The sequence below is a fragment of the Danio rerio genome, chromosome 4, assembly GCF_052040795.2.
Source record: "Danio rerio strain M-AB ecotype USA chromosome 4, GRCz13ab, whole genome shotgun sequence".
NCBI classification, from domain to species: domain Eukaryota; kingdom Metazoa; phylum Chordata; class Actinopteri; order Cypriniformes; family Danionidae; genus Danio; species Danio rerio.
Window position 1 is genome coordinate 2976495 of NC_141024.2, and position 12100 is coordinate 2988594.

Genomic DNA, 12100 nt, shown 5'->3' on the forward strand with positions numbered 1-12100 from the left:
GCCGAACTGTCCCAAAGGTACGTGCATCTGATTTTGTGTGTGTCTGAAACTGATAGCTTTGTCCCGGGGTGACAGAGCGTCAGATATTGTGACAGAAAAATTACCAAAAGGAAAACAGGAGCAAACGTCAGCTGTGTCCCCGTCGTCAGGTCTGCTCTTATTCTTACGAGGAATAAAAATAAATTGTGGCTAAAGGCAAGGACAGGACAGACCCAGACAGAAAAAGACAACATGAGCAAAGTCCCACCCCATCTGTGAAATACAATAATACTACAGTCAGTAAGGCAAGTTGCCAAAAGAGCTAGATCCATATTGTATTTATAGTGGAAAGATATTGAGTGAGAACAATAAACCCACACTGACGTGCCTTCACAGGGAGTCAATTATATAAGCACTTTCATCAGGCTTCAGTGTGACGTCGTTTCATTTCACTGTGAGAAAATAAATTAGTTTTGCAAAAGTAAAAGAAATAATGATAGTCATGTGCGGCATGGTGGCTCAGTGGGTAGCACTGTGGCCTCACAGCAAGAAGATCACTGGTTCGAGCCCCTGCTGGGTCAGTTGGCATTTCTGTGTGGAGTTTGCATGTTCTCCTCATGTTGGAGTAGGTTTCCTCTGAGTGCTCTGGTTGCCCCCACAGTCCAAACACATGCGCTATAGGGGAATTGAATGAGCTAAATTGGTTGAGTGTATGCGTGTGAATGTGAGAGTGTATGGGTGTTTCCTAGTGTTGGGTTGCAGCTGGAAGGGCATCCAATTTGTGAAACATATGCTGGATAAGTTGGACGTTCATTCTGCTGTGTGCTATATACGTCATGTAAAATGAAATAACTGGTATGATAAAGTTTACAAGGAAGAAACTTTCCTAGAAAAACTATTTACTCTCATTAATTCATTTGCATAAGTAGGTGTGGCTCTCATGCTCCACCCCCTTCATCATTAGTCATTCTTACTGGTTAATTTTGTTTGTTTAGTGCATCACGTTCAGATATGCAAGCTTAAAAAAACTGAATAGACAACTTATTCCAGCATATGTTTTACGCAGCGGATGCCCTTCCAGCTGCAACCCAGTACTGAGAAACACCCATACAACCTCATTTTCAAACACTCATACATTATAGTCAATTTAGTTCATCTAATTCACCTATAGCGCATGTGTTTGGACTGTGGGGGAAACCGGAGCACCCGGAGGAAACCCACACCAACACCTGGATAACACGCAAACTCCACACAGAAATGCCAACTGGCCCTGAACCAGTGACCTTTTTGCTATAAGGTGACAGTGCTAACCACCGTGCCACCCAATATATATATTAATTTATATATAATAATATGTATATATTAATTTATATATATATATATATATATATATATATATATATATATATATATATATATATATATATATATATATATATTGTTCAGCTCGGCTGTATTTCAGAATCTGTCTTGACTGAAGGCAGGGCTGCATCTCAGACACTGAACCAATAAACATGGAAATCAAGCCTCTGAGCAAAAGCACAGTGTTTGTAAAGCAGGACAATAAAGAAATAATAATATTTCAGCAGAAAGCCAGTCCCTCGGGATAAAAGAGATATGAGAAGACAGAAGCAAATGCGAGAATAATAAAACACAAACACCTGTAAGCGGGCGAGCTGAGCTGTCCGTGCTACTATCTTATTGTAAGGGTCAACAATTTTGGTCCTTATCCTGAGAAAAGAAAGAGAAATTAAATTCAGTTGAATGTATGACAATGATACTTTGAACTAACTTGAAATATATATTTTTAAATATTAATAAATTAATTAAATTTTTCCAAATAAATATTTTTTTTTACTATAATAAAATACTTTTTGTTCAGACTTTAAAACATGATTGAATCTAAATCAAAAATATCTGTTGTGGTCAAGAAAAAAAATGCAGTCACTCAAAGTAAAAATATTGTTTACTACATAGATACTAATAATTTTTTATATTTCCTAAATTAATATTTATAATAATAATTATTTTATTATGGAAGAACTATTTTTTACTCGTACAACAAAGTATAGTCTTATAAAATAAGTATAGTCTTAAAATATATAGTAATTTGTTACAGCTAAATGTATTAATTTCCCCTTAAATTATAATTTTGACTTGGATGAAACTGTAAAATGTAATTTAATATTTATTAAAATTCTGCCTAAGAACAAAAATAAATTTATTTAGAAGCCAAATATTGCCATTATAGACCAGGAATTAAACTGATTACTTTGGTTCAACTTAAAATCTACATGCAAGTAAAGTTGTACTTTAGACTAAACTATAATAATAACTTATATTTGGTTTAAAGTAATAAAAAAAGTAATTTGTTTTTTGCTTCAAGGAAAATTGAATAAATAAATTAAGGCATTTTCTTCTGTATGTAATATAAAAATGTACTTTGAATGTGCATAAACTGCAGATGCATAATGTTATTTATAATGTTATGCAACAATGGATAATATTAATGCTTATACTAGAATCATTCACCTGTCCACAGCGCTCTGGAGAGCTGAGATTCTGGTCTGCATCATTTGTAATACACCTGCGTAGATGCAAAGACAATCATGATTCTCAGAGAGAGAAAATATACAGTTCACACTTCTGAGTTTGAGATGTTACGATGGTTCCATCTGGTGGACTGAAGACAAACTGCATGTACTTTTACATTTATATATATATATATATATAATGTGTGTTTGTGTGTGTGTGTGTGTGTGTGTGTGTGTGTGTGTGTGTGTGTGTTGATCTCAAGAACCACTGTAATCCTGGAGGGTGTGGTCTATAAAGTATGTTCTGGTTATATACTGTAGTAAGGTAAGGCTTGTTATTATTTTATATAATATATAACAAATTATATAACCGTTAATACTGTTTTTTTATTGTTAAAAAGACATACCAAAAAAAAAAACATTAAAAAATAAATAAATCTGACAATAAAATTATTTTTGTACTAATAAATGCATACAGCATCATATTAAAATGATGATGATATTAAAATAAACACTTTATTTTTATACTTTTAGTAACTTTTAAATAAAATAAATAAATAAATATAACCTTATCTTAGAAATTAAAAAAAATAAGGTTTAGGGTTTAGTTTTAAGGTATAAGAATAATAATGTTAAATATGTAAATAAATAAATATCAATGAGGAAGTAAAACATTACCTTCTAGAGACTCGATCCCTGTAGCCTGAGCCAGTAGATCCTCATGTCTGGCCACTACCTGTGATCAAAAACAAAACACTGATAAAAACAGAACATGGCAGCAGGCAAAATAATAACTATACTATAGTCAATATTTGAAGTGGATGGTCACCTTTCATAAAAGTTGTCCTAAAACTATTCAACAATACCCACTCTTGATAAATTGTGGTCTACATGTTGATTATAGTATTCAGTGCTCAGGATAAATGAGTACAGCACTCTGTTTTTAAATTAATATTTTCTTATTATAATAATGCAATAATGTATTTCTGCATATACATTGAGATTAGTCAGTACCAAAGACAAAGCTAAAAACTAATCTAACAAAGAAATTAAGATCACAGTCCAAAAATAAGTCCACTCAAATTAATATGTTGGAAAAAAAACATTAAATAAAATGTTAATAAACGGGAAAAATAAAGAACAACGTAAAAAAAATGAAATTTTGTAGTTTATACTTTTTTTTAATATTCAGTTTGAATTTAAATGTATTTTCTTTCTATTCATACAAATATTTACTTTTTTAATGGATATAATTAAATGAATATTGTTTAATAAAACCGTTTTGTTTAAATTCTGCAAAAATAATTGGATTTTCACTGATTATCATTTTAAAATATTCATATTTTTTAACCTCTTAAGGGCCAATGTGTTTTTTTACATGCATTTTTAAATTTCTCTTTGCTATCTGGGCTTATTGGAACCTAATTAAATAATTACCTAGGTATCATCTTTTGATATGATGTACTTTTAAAAAACAATATGTCCATATATGTGGACTTGTGGTCCGAATTGACATAAAACACTTTTTCCTGACCGTTTAATAATGCATAAATAACATTAAAAAATTTTGAACATGTTTCGACTATCAGAGAGTAAAAACAACATTTTTTATTTATTTATTTTTTTTTTTTTTTCAATTTTGGACAGTGAATAGTGTTTGGGCAATTTCATTTGCTGCAAAACAGTTGCAGGATGACACTGTATGTCTGTAACAAAATATAAAACATTTAAAGTATTTTAAACAGCCACTTAAGAGCTAAAATGTGCTGCCCACTAAAGCCCTAGGAGGTTAATGCTGAGCACTGTATATATACACACATGACTGAAACTATATACATACACTGTATACATATGTATACCAGACAGGTCTGAAACGCCCCTTGCTGTGTGTTTGTTTGTTTGTTTTTACAGTTGTTGTTTTAATGTATCTTAACTAACACTAGTCTGGTGTTTATTTAGCGACACATCCATGAACTATGAATGTATTTGTCTGATGAACATCTATGATCCAGACAGCTGATCTGCATGTTTCTAACCTGGCAGTGCAGCTCTTTGTCCAGCTGACTGATGCCCTCTGCCAGCCTCGCCAGCTGCTCAGCAATCACAGCATGATGAATGGCTTGAGCTGTGTACGTTTTCACATCGAAATCCTCCTGGAGGAAATCAGAATAACACTCTGGAAAGGAAAAGATGGGGGGTTTAAATCCACATAGCAGCAGATCGCATTAGCTGGACTTGACAGATGGGCTATTTTCTGCAGCTATAAGTGTCGATCGACGTGATCAATCCGCCTATATTAAAACACGGTGGTATATAAAGATGTAAACCAAAAAATTAAATCAAACAGAGTGTGATAAAATCAATATATTACCATCTTTCAGCAGGGAGTTCGCTGTTGATTCCGTATTAGCCTCCATCACTGCCACTTCATCGATGACGTGTAATTCCAGCGTCTCCGCATGAATGGAGAGCAGCAGCGATTGGTCAATTGTTATGAATATTAATCAGCTATACAGCTCAACTAGCGTTATAATTTCGTAAAAAATATTATATTTTATTTTAATTCTAATTTTTAGTAGTTATATAAACTCATCATGCTTTTATTTTGAGTAAATATATTTAGTTTCCTTGCGAAAAAACAAACAGTCAAAGGTTAGACACGCCCACCGAACGCGGAAGTGAGAAACTACTACGCATGTGAAGCCGGGTGTAAACACGCGCGTTTGAGTCCAATGTTTACAACACAGAAAGCGATTTTAAAGTGAATACGCGTATCCTGCTTATAATGGAAATGCAGTACATTTTAATAAGGACTCTAACATTGAGTAATCCGACCTGTCAGTGAATGTATGGATGTGAGTAGCGGATTTTAATCCACAATAAACACCAAATGATGGACAGAGGGAATGTTATGGATTTGTTTAGCAGGGAAAAGCCAGTCAGAGTCTGTGCACCAATGGTCCGCTATTCAAAGTAAGAAAAATCTATTTTATTGATTCCTGTGACATAGACCGGTGTTCTGCTTGGCTATTATATGATTTAATACTTTATTTTCTTTCTGTCAGGTTGGCTTTTAGGACTTTGGTGAGGAAATATGACTGTGATGTTTGCTTCACACCAATGATCATTGCAGCTGATTTCATGCGATCTGCAAAAGCTAGAGACAGTGAATTCACCACCAATAAGAGTGAGTTCATGTTGAATTTTACATTAAATTGGAGTGATTTCCTATGAATACAACACATATTGAGTGACAAGTGTGTTTGTTTATGTTTCCAATAACTTGTGAAAACATGAAATGTCAAAATATTAAAGAAATGTGCCATTAGCATAACATATTTATTTATGCAAACATGAAACAGCACACTTTTATTTCACCCCTCTTTATTAAAACATGTTAGCATAGCTAAATTAATATTTATAATGACTATTATTGTTTTGTTTAAATAAAGGGGGGAAATTATTTAATGTGTATGTTTATGTAGTATATATGATGCATTTATGTATATGTATGTATGTGTACATATGAAGAGTTCAGAAGCAAAAACCTCAAAGTGCCGTCTGAAATTTACATCAAAAATGAAAATTTTTCTCAGCCTTCTTTGTTTATGTTGACATATTTAACTTTAAAGAGCAGGAAAATAACTTATTCTTTGGCATAAAAGTGATGTTACTGAACATACACACATGAGCCTGATAAAAATGCTCATTTTAGAGGGAAAGTTTTTGCATCTAAACTCTTCATATGTTTTTAAACATACATATATATGTATGTTTATATGTTTAGATTTATATATTTGTAATGTTATAAAACATTAATAGATTTGTGTTAATGTCATTTAATGTATTAATGTAAATGTAATGTTTACCCCTTTAAAAATTAACCAAAAGTATTCAGAAAAGGTCACGTCAGACAGGAGCATTTCCAAACATTTTATTAACATAAAACAACATTTGACCATTTCCCTTAAATTTATTTTAACATTTGTTTTGTCTTCAGACGACCGACCTTTGATTGTTCAGTTTGCTGCGAAGGATGCACAGACGCTGGCAGATGCCGCATGTGTGGTTTCTCCTTTTTCAGATGGGGTAGATTTAAATTGTGGCTGTCCACAAAGGTAATGCTAACATTTACAGTACATAACCAAATCAAACATAACCAAAATCACATTGAAAATACAATTCAGATATGGATTAGTAACAGTTTATAATAGTTTTAGTTATAATTTATAATGGAAGTTTGTCATTTTGGCTTTGGTTGCATGCTCATTTTGTTTGTATACATTGTAGCACTTGGATTTTAAGAAAAGCACATTATCAATGAAACATTTATGATAATAATAATAATAATAATACATACATAAATACATGCAAAATATGTACATACATTATCTTATACATGGATTTAGATGCACCAGCTGTGCTTTTATCAATCTCAGTTGAATGCAGATTAACTGTACTGAACTGAGATGAGAGTATGAGATGTTTTATTCTATTTTCTTTATTTATGTAAGGCTGTTTTGACACACATTGTAAATAGATGTAAAGATGACTTGGCTTTTTGCAGGTGGGCAATGTCTGAAGGCTACGGTGCATGTCTGATAAACAAACCTGAGCTTGTGAAAGACATGGTTCGACACGTCAGAAACCAAATAGACAATCCCAACTATGCTGTGTCCATTAAAATAAGGTAATATAATTTCTTGATATTAAAATACGCTCATAAGAAAGACAAATAACACTGTATCTCCTTTAAATGTTTCTCTTCCAAAGGTATCTCCTCCAGTATATCTCTTTATGTATATCTTCTAGTGTATCTCTTTTGGAATGAACCATTATGGTCTTCTCTGAAACTGTGCATTGCGGAAAGCACTATATGAGTAAATTTGCCTCCATGTTTCCTGTTGTTTTGTTTCAGAATCCACAAAGACGTTCGTCAGACGGTGGATCTCTGTCAGAAGGTGGAGGCCGCAGGAGTGTCTTATATCACTGTTCATGGACGCACAGCCATTGAGAGACACCAGCCTGTTCACTACGACACCATTAAAACCATCAAAGACAGTCTTTCCATCCCAGTCATCGCTAATGGAGACATCAAGAGCATGCAGGACGTAGAGGCTGTCTGTGAACTCACTGGAGTGGACGGTGCGTATCAGATCTTCTGCTTCTCGTTATTTCATTTGTGTGCAGAATGTTAAAACACTACATTTAACTTCATTACTGGACTTGAGGATTATTTTAAGGGGATTATACTTGGACTTTATTCAATGAAATTTAAATATAATGCTAGTCAAATTTGTAGATATGATTATTTACTGTATTGCAGTTATGATTAATCGCTTGCAATTCAGCAAAATTCATTGTAATATTTAGAATAGCATAAAAATACTGCATTTAAAGATTATTTTGGAATGCATTTAGACTTAAATTCAATTTAAGTGCATGTCAGATTTGCTAGATAGGATTAATTACTTTATTGCGTACTTTATTCAGTTACGATTAATAGTTAGCAATTCTGATGTTTATTTACAATTGCATATAAAATACTGACCTTTACATACTGTACTTAAGGATTATTTTGGGATGATTTGGACGTATTATTAAATTAAATTCAAATGCATGTCGGATTTGCAGGATTTTTTATTGCAGTTATGATGAATATTTAGCAATTCTGGCTTTTTATACTCGGAATTGGATTAAAAAAGTACTGTGTTTACTGTGAATAAGGATTATGTTGGGGGATTTGTGCTTTATAAAGTCAGAATTGCAAAATCTTAATCATAATTGCAATAAAAATATGATTATTGTGTATAATAATAGTGAAAATATTAAAACATTTTTATTCTGCAATTTTATTTATTTATTTTGCAAGTTCATAGGTTCTGTCAATGCTGACTTTACAAAGCACAAATCCCCCAAAATAATCATTAATTACAGTAGGCACAGTACTTTTTTATGCAATTCCTTACTGCATTGAATACCTTTTTTACTTTAATAGGGATTTTAATGCATTATAAATGTAATTATTATTATTAGATGCATGCAGAAACAGACAGATGCATCTAGATGCAACCATTGTGCATTTTCAGTCAGAATATGGATAAAACTGAATTACAGACCAAATATGGGAGATCACATCAGAATTGCTAGAACCTTTAAACTTGTAAATGAAATTAATCATTAAATTACAGGTAAATTACAATTATGAAAAATGTCAGAATTGCTAAATCTGACTAAATGACTGTTGCATTTATGATTAATATTATGCAATTCTGTCATTTTTTCTCAGAATTGCATTAAAAAAGTACTGCATCTAAGGATTATTTTGGGGTATTTTTGTTTTATTAATAAGAGTAATGAAATCAGAGATGCTAGATCTTCTGATTATATCTGGTATGACATAAAGAAACGGGACAAACTAAGACCAACTAAATCCCACCAGCAAACCTACATGAAAAACTATGGGCAAGTGTTTTAAAAGCGAGGTGTGCTCATACCAAATGTTAATTTGATGTGGGTAATATACGTTATTTGATAAATAAAATGTATTCATGCATTATTTTTTAAAGCATCTTCATTTTACAGCATTTGTACATAAACTTTATACAGTTTGCAGGTTATTTTTTTGAAGCAACTCAGAGATGTTGCCAAATGGATTTAGTTTGTCTCAGGTTTTCATGTCATTCCAGACAGACTGGATGACGATCAGATCAGATTTGTGTGTGTGTGTAGCACTAGCTGTTGTCAGTCAATAATCTCACTGTATGATTACAATTAATGACACAAATAATGATATTTTAAACTGCCATGCTTTATAAAAATATAGAAATAGCCAACCTTCTAGTAATAGTAAACCTTCTTCGTGCGAAAATACAAATATCCTAAGACTTTTGCATAGTATTGATTATAGTTTTATCTGCTTTTGTGGCGTATTTGTGTGTGATATTTGTGAGCTCCCGCAGGAGTGATGTCCGCTCGGGGTCTGCTGTCCAATCCGGCCATGTTTTCTGGCTTCGAGGAGACGCCGCTGCAGTGTGTGTGGGATTGGGTGGACATCGCTGCTGAACACGGCACTCCGTTTACCTGTTTCCACCATCACCTGATTCACATGCTGGAGCGAATCACATCCCAGCCTGAGAGGAGGGTGTTTAATAACTTATCCAGCACGTCTGCCGTCATCGACTTCCTACACAACACATATGGCTCCATGTAGATGCTTTTAAGCAATGTACTGTTTTATATAATAAAGGCACACATGACAAACATCCTAATGTGTTTTTGAAGTGATTTGTTGGTATTAGGGCGAGGATGTGCTGTAATTCATTCAGAAGTGAATCCGAATTAAACATTTCGAAGGGATTGTAGTTTTAAATGTTGATTTTTTTCATCCTATACTGAATAAATATGGTCAATATTGTAAAATATACACATCCAAGAGAAAAATATATTACATTTATATTATTATACAGTATTAAAATAGCATTATTACAATGAAATCTATTAAATTAAACAGAAAAGGGATCATTCTTTAAATGTTTTGGTTCATCTAAAGGTTACTATTTAATGAGATGCTGAAGGATTGTTTAATATTTCTATCTGTTGACATGTCATTATTTGGACTTTTTAAACTGTAAAGTCCAAGATACAGAGGTGAAATTCTGACTAAATAATATGTGACATTATGAAATAGTAATATTTTAATAGAAATAGACATTTATATTATGCATTTCTGAATTTTTTAGTTGTCTGAATTGCATAAAATGTTCTGTGCGTAATGATTATTCTAAATGATTTGTGGTTTATGTTGTAATTTTAATTCTTATAGAAGAAACTTTAGTTTTACCTTAGTTTGATTTAATAGTACTATATTTTTTACATCAAATAATATTACTATTCTGTATTTTTTTATATATACTGTATGCACAATAATATAATAAACAGATTTGATTATGTACTGCTAAAATTTAATGTTTAACATGCAATGGTGTGTGTTTTTACACAGCTTATATTCAGCTGATGCAGAATAAATTTGCATTATTGAAAACAAGGCAGAGTTATGAGTAAATAATTGCAGCTCACGACTTTCTTGCAGCTGCAAATATAAATTAATACATTTGTATGAATATTAATAAACGTTTTTCATTCACAAATAGTTTTATCCCTATTAAATTTAACATTAAATCATTAAACAAATAGGTTATTTTCTCATTAAATCATATGTGCATAAATGAACATTTATTTGAGGCATATTTAGTGTATAATAATAGCGAAAAAAAGCACTCATATGATTGAAAATGCAGGTTAATGTTTATGGTTGTGGACCAATATGTTCCGTCAACAACGCGACAAGCACGTGCACGCCAGTGGAAACTTCCGAGACTGAGTGGGCGGGACTAATTTGCGAGCTGCGATGCTATTGGCTGACGATCTGATTGATGGCTCACCTGCAGGGCTTAAATACCACACGCATGCAAGCGGCGTCCGTGTATACGTGGACAAGAGGTAAGATGCTGTCGTATTTTAAGTATATTTTAAGTGTAAGATTAAAACAAACAAGTTAATAGTTTTGTAGTGCTTTTTTTTCATTATCCACGAAGATAAGTTGGTGATTTTCATGGTTTTTAGTAGTACAACACCATGAAAAACCTTACAAACTATCACCAGTACTCTTAAATATCAGGGTTTTTATATGTTATTAGTTTTAACCTGTTCAAATGCAGTCATAACTAACCATTACTATACCAAGTCTTAGCTGTTTGGCATCACTTAACTTGTTTAACATGTAGTGTACTTCATAATGTTTAATGTTACTGACGTGTTATTTGAGATTATTTAAGTGCATTTTCTTGTATGTTAACTATAGCAATGACATTTTAACCACAGTTATGTTTCTTTTTTTTTAGGTCTCTGGATCGGAGCTCTGGGAGAAACCAGATTAACGCAATGGTGTGGAGTCCTTCAACAGTTGCCCTTTATTCACCTTTGTTCTTTAATCCTCAGCAGGTGTTTTCTGTTGCTCTTGTATCCATCTGATGACAGAATCAGCTTGGACTGATTCTTTGGTTAATCTGTGCTTTTCAACCATCTTCACAGAGCCTTTACTAGCACTTCACATTTTGCATGTGTCAAGGTCTTATAGCCTGTAAATGAGGTTATGAGCTTCAGTTGTAATTAAGACATGCAAAATATGTAGTGTTTGAGGGCTCCTGGAGTGGTTGAAATAGTTTGTGTAGTATAAATGTGCCAAGTGTGTATTTTGTTTGTGCAAAATAAAAGGTTAAATGTGATCTTTTTGTACTCTTCATGATTTTGAAGTATTACTCTTCTCTTTTAAAGTATTTTTGATTATGGGTTTTGGTTCTCCACACATTTACAATGTTTGTGGATGAATTAATTTTACTTTGTCATCAAATAAGATGATTAGTGTGTCATAAATGCTGATCTAAAACCAAACAACCTAATCTGTTAAAGCTTATTTCAGCAGTGTCCATCTGAATCAAAGCATCCTGAAGGTCCTGAGCTGAAGCTACGTTTGAGGCTGAAAAGCGTGGAATGGGATCCTGCTGGACCACTGATGGGGGCTGAAC

The 12100-nt window shown here is 32.7% G+C and overlaps 2 protein-coding genes across 5 annotated transcripts in view; one reads left to right on the forward strand and one right to left on the reverse strand.

The window, feature by feature from the left end:
- The window catches only part of cog5 (component of oligomeric golgi complex 5), a 90257-nt gene extending 85283 nt beyond the window's left edge, over window positions 1–4974 (reverse strand). For all 3 annotated transcript variants that reach the window (NM_001045144.2, XM_087247484.1, XM_087247485.1), the window contains exons 1-5: window positions 4885–4974; window positions 4550–4689; window positions 3192–3249; window positions 2512–2566; window positions 1641–1710 (exon numbers count right to left, since the gene is read on the reverse strand). In NM_001045144.2, the coding sequence (NP_001038609.2) occupies window positions 1641–1710; window positions 2512–2566; window positions 3192–3249; window positions 4550–4689; window positions 4885–4930 (369 nt within the window). In that variant the 5' untranslated portion in view covers window positions 4931–4974. The remainder of the gene's footprint in view (window positions 1–1640; window positions 1711–2511; window positions 2567–3191; window positions 3250–4549; window positions 4690–4884) is intronic.
- A 213-nt stretch (window positions 4975–5187) lies between these two features.
- Window positions 5188–9778, forward strand: dus4l (dihydrouridine synthase 4-like (S. cerevisiae)). 2 transcript variants are annotated; one of them, XR_015481932.1, is made up of 6 exons: window positions 5188–5486; window positions 5579–5700; window positions 6514–6631; window positions 7081–7203; window positions 7432–7802; window positions 8419–9778. XR_015481932.1 is itself a non-coding variant. In NM_001003490.2 (6 exons), exons 1-6 carry the CDS (start codon window positions 5404–5406, stop codon window positions 9724–9726), a joined length of 924 nt encoding a protein of 307 aa, NP_001003490.2. In that variant the 5' UTR covers window positions 5188–5403; the 3' UTR covers window positions 9727–9778. The 2 variants fall into 2 exon arrangements, 1 of the variants encoding a protein (NP_001003490.2); NM_001003490.2 differs by having other exon boundaries at window positions 7432–7658; window positions 9476–9778.
- Window positions 9779–12100: the final 2322 nt, after the last annotated feature.